General features: G+C 38.8%; 1 protein-coding gene across 10 annotated transcripts in view; it reads left to right on the top strand.

Moving 5' to 3' along the window:
• Nucleotides 1-22,777, top strand: part of WDR20 (WD repeat domain 20) — a 45,315-nt gene that overhangs the window by 8,909 nt on the left and 13,629 nt on the right. For 9 of the 10 annotated variants that reach the window (XR_007900164.1, XR_007900166.1, XR_007900165.1 and 6 more), the window contains exon 2: nucleotides 18,838-19,020. Coding sequence is in view for 4 of the 10 variants with exons in the window: in XM_051769621.1 (XP_051625581.1) it covers nucleotides 18,838-19,020 (183 nt within the window). In the remaining 6 variants the exon portion in view is untranslated. Of the gene's footprint in view, nucleotides 1-9,107; nucleotides 12,280-18,837; nucleotides 19,021-22,777 lie in introns of those variants that run through there. The other variant, XM_051769620.1, reaches the window with a different exon arrangement.

Here is a 22,777-nt window from a genome sequence, read left to right as displayed (position 1 = left end):
AACTTAAAAATGCCCTAGAGTAGGGAGAAAGCATTGCACGTTATGAGCAAATTATCCCCAGTTTCCTAGGAATAATAAAAAAAAGTAATTCTTATTATTTAACAGGAATTACATACATTTTGTCAGGAAAATGATACCACTTAGAAGTTTAAGAGGACTCAAGTTTATGGCTTTAGTGCTCCCTTTCAACTAAAGAAAGGGGGAGCAGTGACAAGAGGAGAGAGAGTGGATGCCCATATACATTGAACTGCCTTAAAAATCCCCAGCTCTGGTGGAATAAACTATTTCAATGATTCCTTAAGGACACTTTATCCTGCACAGTCATGAGAATAACTCATAACTGAGTAACATAAATGTCTTCTCTTCCTGACTTACGAATGTAACTGTAACAAATATGGAATCCTAAAAGTTGTAGTCTCATCATAATTTAGCTGTAGCAGTTTATTTCTAAGGATTTTTTACAGGTTTTCTTGGTATTTGAGGTGGGTGTTGGAGCATGACCATGATACCAGTTTGAAGCTGTCACTGAAATGAAATTTTGGCAGAAGTTGTTGTAAGGGTTTTTTTTCTGTTGTCTTGATTTTTCTGGGTTTCTGTTGGTTACTGTCAGTATTACAGAAAAATAATGATGCAATTATTTATTTTTTAAGTCATGTTAATAAGATTTAAATTATAGTTTAGATATTTGAATTTGCATATATTAGTGGTCTGAATGACAAATACTGCCTCTAAACATCAATTTAATGCTGTATTGTGAAGCCATAGATGGAGGCTTAGTCTGTATTTTCCTTCAGGTTTTGCCTTTCTTTCCTGCGGGATAGCAAACACTTGGATTTCTTTTCCAGACTTTCTTTTTAAATGACAGTATTTCTAGAGGTTGCATTTCTTCAGCATTTTTAATAGGAGAGTGGGCCAGAGACCTTCAATAGCTACCTGTTTGCACTTAGGTGTCAGGAGGGTCTATCTTTAAAAAATAATTTATGAGGGCAGGAATACCCCTTTTGAAGTTGGATATCATATATACTGCCAAATGCAGTATTTCTTACCTGTCTTACAGCCCATTTTGCATCTGTCAGTATGTATCGGTTCAAATTACTACTCTACTGCCTATAAATAACCAAATTACTATATTTTTTTGAAGTGTGCCTCTTCACTGTGGTATCTTGATTCAGGAGGAGTTTTTTCCCTGAGAAGACTTTTGGAAATACAGAGTGGAATTTGTAAAAGGAAGATGGTTGTGTTGACTAGCAAATTATTGCTGTTAATAGCATTAGCTGTATATCTCAACAGGTGACTTCGAGAAATGTCTTGCTGTTACCTCAGACTGTGAACTTATGCTCTTTTCCCTCTGAAGGTGACTGTCCAGTTACATTCACATCAGTTTAACACATGGGATGGCCTTTCCAGTGAAACTGTGGTGCCTTGTACAGAATAACTTGTGCCTGTGTTGTGCTTTGCACTAACAGTGTCAAGACTTTAAGGTGCTGTTCCAGGTTACATTTCTGACCTTCTAACAGTGTTAGCAAAATAGTTTTTGTGCCAGTGAAGTGACTGATTAAGTGTAGTTCTCTGTTTTAGCCAAAATGCAGCCTCTGTAAATTCACTAAGGTTGAACTGGGCTGGTTAAGTGTGGGCACATGTTATCACTTCTGAATCAGACAGGTGGGCAAACTGTTCTTGGGAACTCAGATGCCCAGATAAAGCTGCCTTTAGTGATGCTCCAGGTGATCCATGCTTCTCGTTGTTAGAGTAACAAAGTGCTTGCTGTCAGCTGAGTTACTGCAGCTCTAGTGGCAGCAGCTCAGCTGCTCCAACTCTGCTGCTCTGTAGCAGCGTTCTGTCTCTGTGCCCTGTGAACAACGGGTCACACCTTATGTTGAGTTTGCATGGCCAGGTATTGGTAACCGGGGTGGCTTCTGTAAGAAGGTGTCAGAAGCTGCACAAAAGAGGGCTGTGAACCTGTAAGAAACTTGTGCTGGGTCAGGCTCCTGGCAGGGACCTGCAGACCTGAAGAGAGAAGCCCATGCTGGGGCAGGTTTCCTGGAAGGACTTGTGGCCCTGTGGAGGACCCACGCTGGAGCAGGCTGTGTCTGAAGGACTGCACCCTGTGGAGAAGTGACCCATGTTGGAGCAGTTTGTTTAGAACTACCTGCAGGATGGACTCATGTTGGAGAACTTCATGGAGGACTGTCTCCCATGGGAGGGACTCCACTCTGGAGCAGGGGAAGGACTTGTCTGCCTGAGCAGCGGCAGGAACAATGTGTGATGAACGGACTGTAACCCCTATTCCCTGTCTCCCTGCACTGATGGTAGAGCTTGGAAGGAGAGAGGGTAGGAGAGGGTGTTTAAGGTTTGTTTTTACTTCTCATTATCCTGCTCTGATTTTGTTAGCAGTCAATTCAGTTAGTATCCCCAAGTTCAGTCTCTTTTGCCCATGACAGTAGTTGATGAGTGCTCTCTCCCTGTCCTTAACTCATAAATCTTTCTCTATATTTTTCTCTCTCCTCTCCAGCTGCAGAGGGGAGTGTTAGAGCAGCTTTGGTGGGTACCTGACATCCAGCCAGGGTCAACACACCTTCTGCAAACCAATATTGGACTGGCACTGATCTGGTTGATCTGTGTATTATGCTTTGTTAGTTCTAAATGGAGGGAGGCTTTGCGTGTACATGACAGCCAAAGGGGAATGCTGGTAAGATCAGGGCTTGGAGAAGTCCAGTGTTCCATGGTTAGAAAATGCTTTTGCTGTGCTTTCTCTTAGCTCATTTGGGAACCCTTTCTTCATTTTTAACACCTCTGGTTAGTAGGTGTCTTGCAGCTGTGGCACTTGCAGTGCAAGTTGATATAAAGGAGAATTTAGATTTGGACAGTCTGCTGACATCAGTGGTGGTTAAAGGTGTGATTATTTTTGACAGCAGAGATCCCTAGCATGCCTGGCATTAGTACACCCATATCGGTGGGAGGGATGATTTAATAGCTGGGCTGTGTCTGTGCCCTCACAGACTCCTGGGAGGACCTTTAGCAAAGTGCCTGAGGTGTGGGCAGTGGCCCCTCAGTGGGCAGCACTGTGTCTGCAAGGTCTGTCGGTGACAATGGACAGTCTGATCACTCCCTCCTACTCTCGAGGCAAAAGTCAGCCTGAGAAAGAGACAGTGTTGTAGGACCATTTGGTATGTGAAACACTTTTAGCCCTTTGGTGGTAATTCTTAAAGTGCTTAATAGCAGGCAAGAGGTTGTGGGTTTTTTCCACATAATATCTGTACTAGTGAAACTGTCAACTCTTACTTAAAATATCTTAATACTTTGCTTACTTTAAAATAAGGCTACTGAGAAAGCTAGTGCTGAAATTGGGAACATGTTGCCTTTTGAACTAAACCTTCTGAAGGAGGTTTCTACTTTGCAGATTAGGTGATATCTTAGAACTTGTACATATGAGATTGTGGGAAATCAGAGTTCACTGTATCTGAGTTACAGTCCTTGATACTTCTCTAGTAGCCTGTGCTTGTTCTGTAGCACTTTTCACTTGGGTAGTAATGAAATGTCTTGAGCCCTAGAAGGAAGATGCATTGCAAATTAACAAATTCAGGATAATAGTTAAAGCAAATATGTTATTTTGTCTGTCTGTTGCTATATGTAACCACAGAAAGCATAAACCAGTGGACCTCATCCTGGTTTGGAGCACAGGTTATACATTTGCTCAGCCTTTTATTCACATAACTTCTGTGGGACTGTTTTAGTGTTCTTAGGATAAGAGCCAGCTCCATCTTATTTTTAGTACAAAAGTAATTAGGGCTTTGTTCTAGTAATGTTTTCTTAACATGCTGCAACATGATGGAATTATGGGCTTGATAAAAACACTGTATCAAAAATGTCCAGCATTCTTGTAGGGCTTGCAAAATCCAACAGTAACCAGAAAAGGCCTAATTCTGAATTGCTGGACAGATGTTATAATGTTGTATTTGACTTTTATTGAGCTTTGTAATGAAAAAAATATAAATTGATTAGCAATTAACTGCTACAGTGAAGTAAGTTTCTATAGCAACGGGGCAATGCAGGGTGCAATTATTCAGACAGCTTTCCTTAGCAGATAATTTTTTCTTACAGGCAGTGAATTTACGCCGTTGGACTAAAACATTGTTTTGTTATAGCAACGGATAATCCTCAGCTCTTTTGCTGCTGCCTTTTTTCTTTTTTTTTGTTTTCCCCCTCCTTCCTAAAGAAATAACTTTCCCTCTTATGAGCTGAAAAGGGCATGGGGGAAACTTCCAGAAATAACTCCCGGTGTGGTAGAGTGGTGGAAACTTACCCTACTACTATTTGCCTGTATGTCATTAGTGTAATGGAGCTATATTAGATATATTGTTATGCAGTATGAATTTATACTTCACTTCTACCTGTTGACAAGTCTACATGAAACTGAACCTGCTCTAAGATGATGATGATCATATAGTAGCTTGCAAATTTCAAGTGAATCAGTTTAGATAAGTTGTAATGCTGATTCCCTGAACCAGTCAGACTTTTTATTTGTCCTTTGTATGTTTAAAGTCTCTATATTTTTTTTTTTTGTTTCAATACTTCTGAATACCTTCAGAGAGAAGAATATTCTACTTTAAGCTTCACTTTTGAAATTGGAAAACATTAGTCAAGGGACTGCAGGTGTTGGTTGTTTTTTTTGCCGTAAAACATTTGAAAATCCAACTTTCAAGTGTTATTATGTTTTGATCTTTTTGAAGTTAGAGGAAATGAAATTTGAACGACTTCAGTGATGAAGCTATAGCAGCCTTATTTTTTTAACAGGACACTTAATTTTGTGTTATGTTTTAATGATACTTTGGATGTGTATCTCACTTGAAAGAGAAAACAAAAGTACTTTCTGCTTTTATCAATCAGTCTCAATATCTGCTGTTGGAAGGTGTGCACCTATTGCTCAGTGCATTTTTCCAGTATCATAACAAAACCAGGATTTTAGAGACGAAAGAAATAGGATTCAAAGGTAAAGTGAAAGTAATGGCTGTGAAGGTGGGACTGACTAGAACACCTGTCCAGCAGGTCAGGTAACTTTTTTGTGTGTGCATGGGGAGGAAATGAACAACTTGGAGATGATGCTGCCATTAAGTCATGCAATGCTTCCAGTTTGTTCCACGTTTTAGGGGCCATCTAAAAGCAGTCTGCCAGCTCTAATTTAAATAAATGTTGCCTTTAACAGGTGTGATTTTTCTAACCAGTTTTTCTTGCTGAGCTGAGCCAATTTAAACAATTTCCCAGTGAAAGTAACTTACTGAGTGTTTAATAAGTATTGCAGCTGAGTATGTAAACTGAATGAAAACAACTGCTGAATTGTGCCAGAATGTGTGGTTTTACTTGGAATCCATTTGATATTTACATACCTATTTTCCTTATTTTAATTTCTTACATTTAGTATGTATATCTAATCTCTGTTTAACTCATCTGAATCATGCCTCAATTCAGCATTAAAAACAGGTGAGAAAGGACTGATTATAAGTGTGGGCAACAGTGTGACTAGACTGTAGGAGTAGGAGGAAATTAAAGGATCCACTGGAGAATAAGGAGCAAGGAGGAGATCAGAAAGGTAATATTCCTTTTTCCTTTTTTACTTTAGGGCTATGAATCTCTTATAATGTACTAAATTGTAACTATTGAGAAAGGAATTGCAGTTAACTAAGCATAAATATTAAGTGAGCCTTGCAGAACTTAATTATGAAGTGTAGTTAAGGAAAGAGGTAATTGTTACAGTACACTTCATTTTCTCAGTTCCTCAAAAGTGAAGAGACTAAAATGTGTGCTTCAGTGCCTTCCAGTCTTTACAGAAGGTGATATGTTCTTTACACAGCTGGTGACAGTCTGTAAGTAGTATTCCAGATGAACTTTATTCAGTGCCTGTGAATATTTGGTGTGCTCTGTACTATTCTGAAATCAGTGGCTTTTTAATTCACTGTATTCCTAACAGTGAAAATATCTTCTAAAAAACCCTCTGACTGCCTGTGGCTCAGTGACAGGCTGGTATTTTCTTAAGGCTTATCCTTGATTGCATTCAGATAGAGAAAAACATGCAGGGGTGCTATTCAACACACACCCCACCACCACAACAAAGAAATCCCCTTTCCATTTTAGCTTTAGAAATTCTGACATAGTAGACTTCTGTGTTAGGGTTTTTTTTGTTTTGCTGAAAGTAAAACCTTGTCTCCCTGTGGTGGGAAAGCATTGATGTATAACATGTATAATATAGACAGCTTTATTTGAAGTTCATGTACTTAGCCTTTCTAGTGTAACAGTAAGGGAGAAATGTAACTTATTACGTTCATGTCCTTGCATGAACTGGCAAATTCAGATCTGTATAGCAGTTATTTAAAATGAGGGAATTTTGGAGCTTGGAAATTCTGCTAGTAAATGCTGAGAGAAATAAAAGCTTAGTTCTTTGTATCTGAGACAACTGTTGAGAAGAGACCTTCAAGTTGAGGTCTTCTAGAGGTGGTTTTAGAAATAGTATTTTCACTGGTGACACTGGGAGAAGTAAGAGCATGTACATGGTGCTCATAATAACTTCCAGAGGAATCGCTGTTCATAAGCAGTTACTTTATGAGGAGAAACAAGCTGATGTCACAGCAGTAGTTGAAGTGAAAATTCATTGAAAAAAGACACAGGGAATTTTTGCTTCAGCCATATAACTTTGAAAAGATAACCAGAGTGTTGTGTTAATTACAAGCTGAGCCAGCTTGTGGTACAGCTGTTGAAGGCTGGAGGACATAAATGCAATTCAAAGATGTATCAAAGGAGGTTTACCAATAGAAAAAAATGAAGTGTCTTTAGTGCCATTGCACAGGGCATTGAGAAGATAGCTTTGATATTGTATGAAATTCTGGTTGCTTGTGTTGAAGGTGAATTTCAACTCCTGCTACTAAGACAAGATGGTGTCTAATGTAAAACTGGAGAAGTGTGTGATTTTTAATTTTCTGAGCAAAGCAGTCCCTAAACTTCCTTTTAGTCACACTGAAGGAAGAGGAGACATTAAATAATACAAAACCTTCCTTAGATGTATGAGACATTACCAGATCTCCCACAAATCCCAAACATGCAAAATTTGCTACTAATTCAAAGGGATCTTACTCTTTGACCAGCCATGCTGTAAGCAATTGCTAACAGTTGAACTGCAGAATGAAAATAGTGGTGTGAAAGGCTGCAGACCTTAAGGGAAGTACAGAATAGATTTTAAGAAGAGGTAGAACATTTCATCCAGAAGCTTCTTAGAGCTGAGCCAGATGAACAGAATGAAGAAAACTTATCTTTAGTAATACAGATCCAACCCTCTGTGTGGTACCCAGTGAAACCACCTTACTGGCTTTTGGATCCAGGGGAGGAAATGACTGTAGGAGACTGAGGAGCTGGAGGCAGTGATGTTCCATGAAAAAATGGATGTACAGCTAACCTGGCAGATACCATGGGAAGAGCAGGCAATGTTTAGTGGTACCTTAAGGGTTACTACAGTATCTCAGTAGTTTTGTGGGGAAACTTGGGGGGGTTGTTTTGTTTTGAATATTCTTGTGGATGGTTCTCTGTATTTTAAGTCTGCATTTGTATAGCAGGCATTTAAGGTCAGAACTATTTCTTCCTCTCTTTAACCACGAGCAGAGTAAAGGATGAGATTTTAACTGTAGTATCAGGTAATACTGGCTGCATTCATTTATTACAAAATGAAGTGACCAGCCAACCCTTACTTGTTAGGGTTTTTTATCATATGATGTAGCGAGACTGAAAAAGATGAATAGTAAGCCTGTTTTTGTTTCAGGTTTTTCTAATCTGTTTCTCACTTGCTTTTATACAAAATTTTAGTGTGCTGAGGTATTTGGTATGTTTTGTAGGAAACAGAAAAGATTCCATGTGCTTAAAACAGATGTTTCCTAATTCACAATTCTATGTTTAAGAGAAATGCTTGAAGAAAGATTTTTCTTCAAAGTGGAAGCTAAGAGAAGGGAGCAGCTGTGTTTTGGCTTTGCCCTGACAGTGCTAATCCTAGAACTTCAAGTTAGCCAGTTACCTGGCCCCTCTTGCACTGGAACAGAAGAGTTTTCCACCAGGGAAACAAACTTTAATGCATGGAAACTGTCTTTCTCATTCAAATGTACTCTTGGAGCAAATTTTTCTTTCTGACGTGAATGCACAGTCTTGATTCACAGGAGAGAAGATGGTGTCAAATAGAAACTCTGCTGTTCTAATGTATTAGCTATTTCTGTATTGGATATGCTCCTTTCCCCACATCTGAGTGCATTCTCTTTATTTGGGAACTTTTAATGCACATATTTAGCAATGAAGTTTCCCGATTAAACAACATTTTCCATTTTAAACAACAGGAAAAATCCTTTGATGTTTGTGGTAGTTAATAAGGTGGTTCCTCCAGTGTGAGAATTGCTGCTTCACTCTTTGGAGTACATTAGGATGTTAATGTATCCCGATCAATATGCAATGCTAAGCAGTTAAACGGAATTTCAAGTAGAGGCTCAGGCTGCTTGGTTACCATGGCAAACACAGTAGGAAATTCATGCCAAAGTTTGGAAACTAAGACACACAAAAGAAAACTTGTGAACTGACATAATCACTTCGGAGAGCAAATGTACCTGTTTATAATTTATTAGAATCTGTTTCCCAAAGAATACAGTTTTAAAATCCTGCTTTATCAAGCAAATCTTAATTGCTAGTTCAGAGTTTTGCACAAAGGAGGCAATATTCACAAGCAGAGAAGAGTGAGATTCTTTGTTGGCTTGCCCTCTAACTGTAAGGGCATTGAATGAATAGAATAGCCTCTTGGAGACAAGAAATTACTTAAGTACTGTAATCAAGGTTGACATATTTTCAGTGTACAATGTCTTGTTTCACAGATGTGAGTCACTCTGTCTCTCTAAAATTTGTCTATATTAATGTTTATATGTATTTTTGGTCATATATGTATGATCTGTATATATTTAGTGATTTGTCTATGTTCATAATTGCATATATATATATTTTAATAATTTATGTATGTTAAAGATCTTGTTCTATTTAACTCACTTTCCCACAGTTGTTTGTCTTAAGGCTTGCTAACTTACCAAGTTAGTATGTCAGTATTTTAATGGGGTGATTTTCAGTTTGATAGGTTCCCTGTGTAATCAGCTGTCTGTGAACACAGTATTTCATATTGCAGTCCTGTCAGTATGTTGTGGCAAAAATTGCATGTGACTTGCTGTACAGTTTTCCATAGGTGTGGTCATATGCAAATCATGCAGTTATTTTTCTCTTTCTGAATGTAAATTAGTGTGTGTATTTCCATGCATCTTTTCCAAAGTCTCATCCCCCAAAGGGCAGCTGTTATTTAGAAAGACCAATCTGTGGCTTGAGAGAGGCAGTGCTTCTAAAGACTTCCTGAAGGCTGAGGTTAGAGCTGGAGTTGGGCATTGCAGTTGTGAGCACCTGCCCTAACATGTGACTCTGCCTCATCACTTTATTTGGTTGCATAACCTGGATTGGAGATTATGGTGGAGAGTTGGAGTCTCAGGGAAAGCAGTTCAGGTTATTATTGAGAAACTATGATGAGTTTGTCTCTGCCTTTATAGCATGTGATGTCTTGGGAAGGGAGCCTGGATGTCATTCTAACTGGGAAGTAGTATTACTGGAATATGAAATGTTGGAGGTGATGGAACAAACAGGTTATGAAATGGTGTTCAGGAGTTCTTGTTACAAGTAGTAACTGTTATATTGAATTACAGGTTAGTCTGTGGGTTTTGCTGACCTCTTTAAAAAGGACTTACTAAGCACTTTATAATTAAAACAGAAGTAGAATGTGAAAACATCTGGAAGATTATACTAGGACTTCGCTCAGAGGAAAATAAGAATTTGGAGGCCACAGGAAGAGAAGAACCATGCCATTGATTAGCCACAGTAAATAAAACTGCTTCATCCCACTAATTTTAATATGTGGTAACTTACAGTTCTGAGGTAGACCTGTAACTTCAGGAAAAGAAATAAAGGAGAAAAGCAGCAGAAATTGAAGTTGGACTGATTTGACTGACACACTGGCAAGAGGCAGCTGCAAGAAACTTGGGAGATGCATTTATGCTACTTGAATGAGCAGGAATGTGTTCCCACTGATCTTTTAGTGGCACACAGTGGAGGAAAATACTTGAGTCAGTTTGGAGCTACTGCACAGAAAGAGGGGATTGCTGTAGGTGACTGCCTTAATTGGTCAATACTTGAGTCCCAATTTTTCTTTCATTGTAAGAAAATGAGTGGGGGAGAATATTAGAGACAAGATTTGAGTGAATCATATTGCATTGTATAAATCAGTAGGTCTATCTGTACGTGTTCATACAGGTCTATAAAAATTTATTATTACACAGATATTTGGAGATATGGTGGAAATTGTGACAGCTGAAAACTTTCATGGAAATACTGAGAAGGACAGGACTGCTTATTTCTAGTAAGCAATGTAAGTGCTGTGTGTATAAGGAATGTTAGCCATCATTGTCTCTTCCTGGGAACAAGAAGGTGTTCAGTAAAACCAGAGGGGAAAAGAAATCAGAACTAATACTTTTTTCCACATAATTAACTTTATCAGGGTCATCTTGCTTCAGTAATCTAAGTAAATAATGAGCAAGAACTGGGTATAAAAATATGACAATATTTGCAATTCCATGCAGTAGTTAATGCAAAAAAACAAAAAAAAAATCCTGTAAGGGTTATTAAACTTCCATGTTTGCAATTTAAATGGCTTCATGGAAAAAATATAGGGTGGACAATAATTCATTAATGCAGCTGACTTCATGAATTTACTTCTGCAACATATTTGCCCACTGTTGAAGAAATGCTAGTGGAGTAAAAAGTCCTGGATTGTGGTCCAATTCTGCACTCCATGATTATGAAGAATGTATGTGCCACGACTTGTTAAATCTGTATCTTAATTTTTAAGCCAATGAGGGGGAGACCAGTATGAAAATGTGACCTGTCACCCATGGTTTATAAATAGCCTTGAGACATCATTATTTTGAACTTAAAACTGCACAGTGAGATCTCTTTCTTACATATTTTCTTAAAAAGAGCTGAGTAGGGGGAGGAGAGGAGGAAGGTGTCTGCATCACATGCAGAACGTACGTGATTCTGAGCTAGGTTTCTGCTGGATAGGTTTTTATCCAGCAGGCTGAGCTACAGTTGAGTCAAAGTTCTGCAGACAAGCCACTGGGAAGAGACAATAATGCTGATACCACACCTTCTCCTGTCTTCCTATTAAAAAAAAGGCAACTAATTGCTTAAACCAAAATAGAATATCTAATTCAGTTCACGTCTGTTGGGAGTGTGTGATACAGTGACTTTATTCAGAGTTGTTTGAGTTTAACCAGCATGTTTACAGATTTAGTGTGGCCAAATGCATAACACTGGAGTCAAAGTCTCAATTTTTATCTGAGTTGATCATGCCATTAACTGACACCCACAATGAGGTGAACTTTGCAAAATGACCTGTGGAATATTGCTTTTCTTAGCTGTTCTTCAGTGGCTTTGCTCTTATTTAGAGGCTAAAAAGCAAGTTAAAGCTCATATGCTCTTCTTGTCTCACAGTAGTGTGTGATTTGAGTGCTTCTAGGGAGCAAAGGGAGCAGGTTTTCTGCTGCAGGTGTAATAAAATATTGACTTTGTTAAATATGTAGAAACGAACACCTTTTGAAAAGTCAAGTTCCCGTGTCACGTCACTTCCCCGGAGCTTTAGTGGTTTGATTATAGTGCAGCTGAAGATTGCTGGACTTGCTTGGAGTGCTTCCAGTCTGCTTCCTGGAGTGAGTAGGCTGTTGGGTTTCTTTTGGAGACTCTGAGCTCTCAGACCTTGTCAGGACTGTCCAGGACGTGCTCTGGAGAACTGTGCCGAGGGTCATGTTCACTACAGCACCTTGGGTCTGACCTGCCTCTTCGAACAGCGCTGGCCCAAGTTGTGTGTCCTGGTCTTCCACTCAAGAGAAGCAATGCCAGCATAGGTGAAAATTATACTGAATGAAGAACACCTTGAGTTGAAAATGCTATAAGTTTCTAAAGGAACAGTTTCAGGGACCTCAGACCTCTGTTGGGCTGTGACAAGTGGAGGCCAACAGCATTCTGTGCTCAGAAAACAGAGGAGGGGTTTTTTTGTATGGAGGGGTTCAAAACCTCATTTCAACTTCCCTCAACCTCCCTGGCCTGCAGGAGTTCAACTGTGTTAATATTCCTGTCCTGCCTTAGTGCCCTTTGCCCAGTCTTATAGACAAATAAAGGGTAAGTTAATTCTATATGTACCTGTGGAGTGAATGGGGATTTACAAACAAAAAAATTGTTTTTCTCTTTGGCAGTCTGCTGTTCCGGGTTTTTGAACTCTTTTTGAATAAAAATGTCTACTTTTCCTAGGGTTATTGGTAGACTGGTACTTTAGACAAGGTCCAAAAGATTGTGCTGATCTATACTGTAACCAGATAAATGTTTTGGTTTATAGCCTTACTAAAATGGAGGTAACATTGTTACAGTAAGTTGTAAATCAAACAGGCATTTATGTGTTATTTATGGTGTTCCCATCTACTTTCTTGATCTTGCCAATTATATAACCATTGGTTCAGTTAATATGACATAAATTTGTTTTAAATCAGTGTGTACTCTCTGCTCTGCCCAAATCCTTAGAGTAATTTTTTCTTGAAAAAGAATACAATTATTTTATTGGATCCTTCAGAAAACTACACTGATCTCTGCCTAAATATGGATTTATGTCCAGTTATCTGGACTAGAGCTTTTCCCTTAATGTAGGTGGTCATAGTTGTCTCCTGTATGAATAAATACTGAAATCTTGTTAAGCAGCGCTTTTCTCCTTTCAAAAGTCATGTATGTCTTGTATGGCCCCAAGTGGGAATTAATTCTAGAAGGGAGAAGAATATCAAGTAGCTTCCCAAATTTGCAAGCGGCTTTGTATAAAATTGATCTCTAAGACTTTGTTATGGATGAATTCTGTGGAACACTTGAAAAAAATTAGGTTAAATAAAATTACTTGGTGTCCCTGTTTTACTAGTGGAGCTGTTCTTACAGAGTATCCTAGAAACTGTCACATGCCTTAAGTGTTCCTGTTCAGCATTTAATCAAGTGCTTTGTAACTTATAAAAAAACCTTCTGCAAAGATACAGGAACCCATTTATGAAGAACAGTGTTGCGAGTGGCAAGCTATTGATGCTTCAATTCACAGGGCTGAAAGATCAGCCAAATTTTAAAAGCAAAACTAAAAATGAAATAATATTTTTCTTGTGGTTTACGAACGTGACTTTAATATAAAGCAGGTGCATTGAATGCAATGTTGCAAAATTTCCTTAGCACTGATGGCTTTGCAAGGCTCAGGAGACACTTAAAACCAGTCTGTGTGTAAACACACAACAGCTATTACACAACCCTTAAAACAAAGCACATCACTGGGGTATGGAAAAACATAACATACATTTAAGAAACCTACTGTAGCTATGTATAAATAGGGCAACTTTACAAATGGTGATTGTCTGCTGGCTTTTTATTGAATCCTGAAGAGAATTTATACCTTCTTTTTTTTAGTTCCTAAGTGAAAGCTGAGAAGCTTTCAAAGTAGTTTAGGTGTTCTGGGGACTTCTGAAGTGGCCCTGAACATATGTGTGTTCACTTGTGCGGGTTCATGAATCTGAAGGGATCCTGGAACCAATGTGAGTTCTTGCCAGACTTAAAACTTTCTCCCAAGAAAGCCCAGTCAGCTGTCTGTCAGCTTCTGTGCAGTTATATTTGTAGAAGCCAGTTTGTTTCTGACAGGCTGTGGCACTGTCAGCTTGCACCGAAGAGTGTTTTGTTAGGGCTTTATACTTGCAGGAAGTGTTGCCTGGACTTTCTGTTGTGTATCTTAATATAAACTAAGCAGAACTTTTGCTCTACATCAGTGTTTTTTTGTAGGGAAAGACAACCAGCTTGTTCCTGGAGGTTTTTTTTGCTTCCTGAAGTTCCTTTAAGACATAAACCAGACATGTTAAGTAAGCTGGGAGTGGCCATGTTGCTGCTTTGGTTGATCCTAAGCTTAGGATCCCAGGGTCATTCAGATAGGAAAGGACCTCTAAAAGTGTCCAGTCTACACTGCCCAGAGCAGGGGCAGCTGTGAAATCAGACCAGCTTGAAACAACGGTGATGTAACTATAAATTATTCTGTTGCTAATATTAAGTGATCTGTATTTGGGCTATTAAAAAAAATACCTAGAAATCTACTCCTTTGATAATAAAGTAATTAGAGAGATTTCCAGTGTGAAGTATTGAAACTGGTATTTCTGGCAGAGATTCATGTACAGAAACAATGAACAGACTTTGCCAGAAAGTTCTACAAAAGTGCCTGGGATAACTTTGCTTTCTTGTGCTCCTCAGCTTTCTCTGTTCTTTGTCTAATTGTGCAGGAAGGAGAGGGAGACCAGCACAGACATGGAGGAGGAATAAACAAGCTGTAAGGGGCCTTTTGGCTTAGTTTTCCTGTCCTTGCTAATGCAGTGAGCAAGTCTGTCTGGGAAGGCCCTGCCCTGTTCACTAGGAGACTCTGTAAGGCAAAGTGCTGCTGCAAGGCTTTCCTTGCCTCTCTTTTTTCAGCTGGGTTTTAAAGAGCATCTGTGAAGTTCAATGGAATTCACTTAGTAATAATTCTAACAGTTGATTTCTCCTGTTACTTATACAGCATTATAACATCCACAGCCTTCTCAAGAGGTTTTTTTGGCAGTAAAATTTTTGTTTAACATTTGCCCTCACTGTTCTGTCTCAGTCTTGCAGCTGTGACCCACTGAAAGCCAGTCTCCTGGCAAATGTGATATTAAATACTACTAAGTATCTGAAGGAAGCATTTTGATGACTACAGTCGAAATTACCTGAAGGAAATTAATAAACAATTTTTTTATGATCTTGGAGATGTTTTTGAGTTTGGAAGGAATTGTAACATGTATGACACATTTCTTTTAAGTAAAAGTTGCAGAAAGCTGCAAATGTAAGTTAGGAAAAGAAGAGATACAGGAAGAAATTACATCTGTCAAGGAGCATGATTAAATGTTGACTTGAAATAATGTGATTCACTGTTTAGACAATCTTGTTATGAAAGCTCTAAGTCTTGGATCAATAAAATGAATCTTGGACAGATATTAATCTGGCTCTGACCTTAGAATTACATTCAGCTACAGAACCAAGGTTATTGGTGCCCATCCTAATCAGACATCAGAATCTGAAAACTTAAATATTTGCTTCAGACTAAGGAAACTTTTTTTTTTCCTTTGGCCATTTGCTTCCTAATGTTTATGTACTTAAAACTGTGATTAATATGTTCAGTTTGACTGCCTTTCTAGTGGAAGTCATGAATCCAGGGTGAATGGGCTACTGACTGTTAGATTATTATTTTTTTCCTCCCTCCCTACCCAAGAGAGTAGGAGTAATTTTGCTAAATTAGAGTGTTGTGAGAGTTAACTACATGAGACTAGGAAGTCCCCCAAACAGTTACATGGTTCATATTTTATTTCTAGAGTAGGAATTCATCACAAAAACCTAAATGGCAAGTTGGTCAATTTTTCTTCTGTAAGTGTAAGGCTCTCTAAGATACAGTTTTAATCTGTTCAGAGACAGGACTCGGAAGCTGTTGATACCCAAAGTGCCCTGATTTTGTTCAGCTGTATCACTGACTTTATACAGGTGTGTGAGGTTCCTCTTGTTGTCTAACAACTGTTATTCCTTGTTCCTTTGCCCAGGGGGTACTTGCAGTACCCTTGTACAGAGGAACAGACTTTTAGTGCAGGTATCAGTTGGCCAAGGTGCCAGTACCAGCCTTGATTAGCTGAGATGGACTTCAAGGCTTGCACAGGTAAGGGAGGATGGTGCTCATTCCTAGACTTGCATTAGGTGCCCCAGGCTGCATTCAGTCGTGGTTACAAAGTGTTGCTCTCATTATGAATCATCCACAATGGAGCAGGTTTCTAAAAGTGCACAGTCTGGAATAGTGCTGAGTGTTTTCCATAAGAAAATTTTAAAGGCACTGGGACAGGAAGTGTGCAAATAGCCTGCTGCCAGCTCAAGTAGAGGTGAGGGTGCCTGGACCTGTGCTTTTAACCTCCATGTCTGGTAACACTCAGGATCTTTCTGGTTTTTTTCAAAGTACATCACCGTTCTTCTAAGAGGGGGCAGTTCATATCACCTTGTTCAGTAAATAGTGTCAGATCCTAGGATTTGACAGTTATAGATGCAGGTCTCATGTAAAAGCTCTTTTCTGAGAATCACATCTTCCACAAAAGAGCAAATGGACTTAGTGGTGAGCTAATGAATTGCTGAGTCCCAGGCACAATTCAATTTTATGAGTAAGCACTTTTCTTGTCCTTAGCAAAATCCAACAGCAACCTTCAGCCGTGCAGAAACACAGAAAATGTCTCATAGTTCTTAACACCCATTGATTCTGCTCTTTCAGTTAGGAGAAATCTAGACCAAAGGAATACTTCTGTGCTTGCAGATGTGACTTATCTCCATGAGACAACTGTACTGTAGCAGTAGCTGCATGGAAATAAAAGGCGGGGCATCCCTGTCAGTAGAAACCTGGTTAATTCTGGGTTGAATTAGTTTATTTATACTCCATTTAAGTTCAGACAGATTCTCACTGCCATCTGGTTCCCAGAGAACAGCTAGAACAAGCACAGTGAAATCTGTGCTTAGATTTAATTTATCAGACTTTCATGTCTTGCTCTGTGTGTGTTACCACACAATTTCGTAAGGCGAGGAACTTTAGGCACACCAAAGTTGTTGGACAACAAAAACAAAAGCTAGTGATATAAAACCTCAATCAGACTAAAGAGCAAGGTATAGTTAGTCTGAACATAGCCACCTATTGATTCTCTGCTGCTTAAAGGGATAGTGAGGATTCAGAAGAACCTGGGAATACCCATGTCCTCTGCTGTCTGGGGGAGTTCTGGTTCTCTCGTCATTCAGGATGATCCAGGCTGGGTTCTCTTTACTCTAGAATGAATCTTCAGTCTTAGATGTTGGGTCCTGCTGCAACTTTTGTCCCAAGGACAGAACCTCGGGTCTCATATGTTTGCTTTAATTCTGCATTTATTGGAGATATGGAGGGATGTATCTCTGTGTTTCTGTAGAATGGTCTTCCAGATAGATAGAAATGCCACCTCAATTTTGAGAGTTATCTGTTGACATCACTTGTTTTGTAGTGACAAAACAGGACAAGGGAGTGTTACACAGTTTAAGATATAACTGCATGGCCTCTAGGATTTGATCTTTCAGCTTCAAATTACAGATTTACATCAGTCTGTGAATGCTCTGTGCTAGACATGCGCATTATCCAGGGATCTCCCAGTTGAACTAGTATTCTATTTAATTTCTCCTTGAAGAGGTGTTGGTAATATACTTTTTTAGCTTATAATGGATCTCTGGGCTCTGGAGAGTAGCTTTTTAATCTGCTGACTTTAGAAGTTGTAATACATCATCTCATTTTGGAGTTTTCAAACAGGAGGCCATACACCTGATTAAACTGGTTTATAATATATGCTGTAAAACATAAGTGCAACTTGAACACTGTTGTGCTTATCATGCATATCCTGTAGTTAAAATTTGCCTTGGAAATGGCTCACTTCAGTAGCTAGGTAGGATTTTTCCCTACTGACAGGTCTAGTTTGTCTCTGTGTAGCTCCATGCATACCAAGGATCTGCTGCTCTTTAGACCTCGTCCTCAAAGGTTTAAAACACTGAGCAATTTTCTTTATGTGAGGCTTGTCTGCTCTCTCTTTTATTTCTGGCCTGATTTCCTCTGACTAAAAATACTGAAAAAGTATATATCAAAATTAAAATCCAAGCCCCAAATCACAGCTACATCTGAGGCCTGTAATATTGTTGAGTATCTGCAACTTTCTAATTACAGACTCTGAACCTCATAAATAGGGAGGTTAAAAAAACAAGGTTGAACCTGATGTATGATCTTGCATATTAAATGTGTGGGGTTTAATCTCTGGATGATGAAAGATTTAGTTGTCTGTTCAGAAGAGATATGGGGATAAACATGGGTGACACAACTGAGAGAGCATTTTAAATTGCTTTTCTGTTCCTTTTGATTCTTCTGACACTTTAGTGCTAGATCTTCATTTGTTTATATTGAAGTTCCTCAGTTTTGTTAGCACTTATTTTGTCAGAGCTATATTTGAATTCTCTTTTCAGTGTCAGACACACAATTACGTTGAAGCTCAGTGGTGTAAAATGTATTTTATAATCTCAGTATCAGCATCTTGAATCACTGTTCCTAGAAAATGCTCTCCTAGGATCTGGTTGATATTTTTGTAACTGTGGAGCACAATGTTGCATGTTTGCCTGTTATTAAAGGGTAGACATGCAGTTCAAGAATTGTGTGATTGAGAATATGCTATTTTTAATGCAGAATTGGTTGTACTCAAGAAAGCTGCTACTAGAAAAATAGAAGATACCTTGTTTCTTGGATGGAATGCCTCTTCTGGTAGGAGCAGACTTTTGGGATCTTGAGGATTCACAGGAGCCTTTGTAATGCTGAGTGGTTGTCACTGGTTTGTCTCGTGCTGTAGTTGCAAAGGCAAGGGCAGGTATAGTCTGTAGCAAAATTGAAAAACACAACTTGCATAATATAAAGAGATAAGCCTTTTGACAAGATCTCAGATGTCTTCGATAAATAACAGCTGCTTTTTAAAGTAGGGTTTCGTGACTGTGTAAGTTGTTGCTCAGTATAAATATTATTTTCAAATGGATCTGGTTATGTGCACACATTGTGATAAACTGTCTTAATTCTGTTTGCTCTCTTTGCAGGCTGCGGACTTGAGTAAACCAATAGACAAAAGGATATACAAAGGAACACAGCCTACATGCCATGACTTCAATCACTTAACAGCCACAGCAGAAAGTGTGTCTCTTCTAGTGGGCTTCTCCGCAGGCCAGGTCCAGCTTATAGACCCTATTAAAAAAGAAACTAGCAAATTATTTAATGAGGAAGTAAGTAGAAATCTTAACATTGTTGCATGCACTGTGTGTGTGATATTGAAGTTCCTAGATTTTCAGAGTTCTGTAACTGGCTCCATTTGCCCATGTAGCTTCTTGTTCAGTTGCAGCCTTTGTTTTTCAGCTGTTCCATCGGCTTGGAATACCTGCACAAAAATGCTATTCATGAAGGCATCTTATGGGGTTTAAGATTAAATAAGGACTTTCTGATTTGAGTAGTACTGTAACTAGTTGATGACAGTTTACTGATGGAAATAAGGTCTACAAATCTAAATGTTGCTGTGTGTGCTCTGCAGTCAGTTGTTTCTGAGGCTTCTGGTTGCCAATGAAGAAAAAAAGCATTTAAACCCCTACTTAACTAATGCATTATGGTCAAAATGTTAAATAAGTTAAAAATACCAATTTTTATGGTCAGGACGTTACAGTGGAAACTGCCTGTGTTGAGTATTCCTAAAGGCTTGTTTGGAGAAGAGTGGGGTATCAAACTGAGTGCTACATTGAAAAAGCTGAAGGGTTATGAGGCCTTGGCCATGTGATGTTCCTGAAGGAAACTCTCCATCTGCTTTTTCTGCTGCTATGCAATAAGATAGAAGGAGTACTATGTGGCACACTACTGCCAAGTTACAGGACCACTGGCTCTGCTTATCTTGTAGTATTGGCATTCTTAGAAGAGTAAGCGTCCAGATGCCAACAAGGAAAGAAATCTGGTAACTGGGACAACTTTTGACAGTGTTTTCTGCACGAGATAAGCTACAGGAATTTGTGTGGTCTGGGGGAGGTGATTTTCTTTTAAGGGGGTGGTCTTTTGCTCCTTTTGTGTTTTAATCCAGCGCTGTGGAGGGGTTTGCAGGTTTGTTTTGTTTGTGGGATTTTTGTTTGTTTTTCTTTTCCTTTTAGAAATTTCAGATCTGGATCAGAACTTTGCAGATGAAGTTAAACATCGCTCAGCTTTCAAGCTGAGCAAATATACCTTTGCCATCTCAGAGAGATGTGTTGCCTTGCTTCTTCTTTGTGCAAAGTACATTGAAATATTGTTCTCAATGGGGATGTTTTATAATTAGAACTAATTTCTCCTCAGCTTTCTAAAAGTAGCTACATGTAGATCAGAAGAGGGGTGTTTTTCTTGTTACCTGGCCTTGTCCCAACTGCTCTGTCTCTCTGCTTGTGTTGAGTTGGAAACAGTGCTGGAGAATCTCTTAATGTTGCATGGAGTACTCTGTTGGTTAGAAATTTCTGTATAAGTAGTTGAAATGTTAATTTTAGCACATTGTTCTAACATCCCTCCCCCCAAAAATACAACCTGATTTATTCTTGTGTGATAATAGTGTAAGTATTACAAATGGGAGCAGAAATACTTTGAACAGCTAGTTTCATATCACAGAATAGCTCCCAAACTCTTGTAGCTGAACTGTAGTTGCCTTTCATCTGTGCTATAGCCAGGTTACTTCACTGTGGTGGGAATATGTCCTTTGACAGGTGGAAATTTAAATGAGGTGATATATTTTCTACCAGGCTAACATAAGGATTTACTCAGTGCTACCAAAAAACTATGCACACAGGCTGCAGTTAAATGACAAATTCTTGTTTCCTATACTGACCTTATCTGCAGTTATAACTAACTCTGATAAAACTTTTATATATTTTTAATCTGTCAGTTACAGTATTGAAGTTTGCCCTGGACATGTTTTAAGTTCTGGCTTGTATCTAAAAGCCATTTCAGAGAAACATTAGTGAGCACTGATGTTTGATCCAGTTCATTTGCTTCAAGATGAAGGTGCCTGTTGGGTTTTGAATATATTTAGAGTTTAGGTAGTGTTTGAGAATAAACATTTCTTCATAAGGTGGTCTAAATGAATGTTTACATCGTTCAACAGCTCTAGCTCTAGTGCTAGAGGTAATAGAATTCACCACCTGTCTTGTTAATAATTTGGTGATTCAGGAAACCCAAAGCTCTGTTTGGACTATCACCTGTGATAGCACTTAACCATGTGTGATATGTGAAATAACTCAACCTGTTATGACACAGAAGGTTATGTTAAACATAGACTACATTAAAGCATTTTAACTTGTTATTCTTCCTCTTTTTTTTTTTTTTTTTTTTAAATTCTGTTGATGTAGAAGACAGTAGGGACTTGAAAGGCTGAGGTGAGTGATACTGTGCAGCTTGTGACTGCCTGCCTAAATCAGTCTGTATCAACAGTGGTACTCCTTCCAACTGTGACAAAATTAAACTGCTAAAAGTTATAACTTCAGAGTTTTTATCTTCCTGCTGAATTTAAAGCTCTGCTGGTTGAGAAGGGGATGAGTTGTCACTTGCTGCACAGAGACTTAAAGTCTCTCTGCATCTTGTCTCCTTGAGCTGATCTGTTCTCATTGCAAATTGCAGTTGTCTGTTTTTTACAACCTCCTTGCAGTAGAGATCAGGTTTGCAGGTCTTCTGTGCAGTATTTAGGATCATGTAGCCCAACGTGATTATGGATGTCAGATGCCATTTCTGGTATAAAAGTTGAGCTGCTGCTCTCCCAGGAAGAGGTTGTATGTCAGATTGAGCTGCTTTAGTAGAGGAGAGCAAGAAACTTTGCTTTTGCTGCCATATTAGTGATGAGAAGACTGTTGCCTTTAGCAAGCCAGAGAGCTGATGTTCCCTGTCTGTGTTCTCCTGATGTGTCTAATTTCTGATATCATCATTATTGAGACCTGAATGATATATCAGTGAACACTTGAAAAGCTGTTTAACATATCACAACAGAATCACAGAATATATTACTTTAAAGCTGCCGTATTTGAAGGAAATTTGCCAGATTTAGTTACATCTCTCAGCTCTCAAATACAGCATGGCAAATTTAACCAATGAGGAATTACAGGAGAAAGACTCACTGGTTTTACACTGAGGCTTGACAGCAGGAAAAGTATAATCTAAAATGGCCAGGTGCTGCTTTCCAGTGACAGTTACAGGCCCAGAAATGTAACAGTCAATGTAGTATCCATTAGTTTGGGGTTTTTTGTATGACAAACAGCATAGTAAGATTTTTTGGGGGGGAATCTTTTTTCTTCTTTGTTTGTAAGGCTTTTGTAACTTCTTCTGGTATCCCTTCGGCTCTTTGTATTTTCCTTCTTGCCTTTTGTGTAGCTCAGCTCTTCTTTCAGCTTATAACCAGTATGCCAAGTACAAATCTTGAATGTGCTTGTAAAGAATTACTTGTCTGCAAGTTGCAGCTGAGTGGTGCCGTGGTCAAATTGGTAAGTTTTAGAAGTCCAACAGAACTGCAGTAGCAAACTCAGGGAGTCAAACTTTACCTCTTAGAGCATTGAAGACATCGTGACCAGGAGCATTTGTTTAATGTTTGTTCATTCTTTTGCAATGATAGACTCTATAAAAATGTTTTGCTTTAAAAGAAACTGCTTAATCAGGTTGTGACAGTATTGGCAGGTACTTGGCTCTTGAAAGAAAAGAAATTGGAGGGTGGGGATTCCAAGGTGAAGAGTATGTGGTACCTTCTGAATTCACCAAACCACACGCATTTACCTACTGGCTTTCCAGCCACATGATAACAAGGTCACTTTGTGTGTAGCCTTTGCTCCCTGAATCAGTAAAAGCTGCTGGAGGCTCCTAAAGCCTTTATTTCACAGGTTGGATTTTTTTTGTGATTTCAGATAAAAACAGAGCCTGAATTTACTGTTGTTGATTTGTAAACTGTTTGCTCTATAACACAGATGAGTAACTGCCTTTCTCCCTTTTAGCTTGTTCGGT

This window comes from Manacus candei, unplaced genomic scaffold, assembly GCF_025592945.1.
Source record: "Manacus candei isolate 608988 ecotype Guabito, Panama unplaced genomic scaffold, ASM2559294v1 h1tg000109l, whole genome shotgun sequence".
Classification (NCBI taxonomy): Eukaryota; Metazoa; Chordata; class Aves; order Passeriformes; family Pipridae; genus Manacus; species Manacus candei.
Note: the sequence above shows the minus strand (reverse complement) of the source record. Positions and strands in the feature narration are given on the sequence as shown.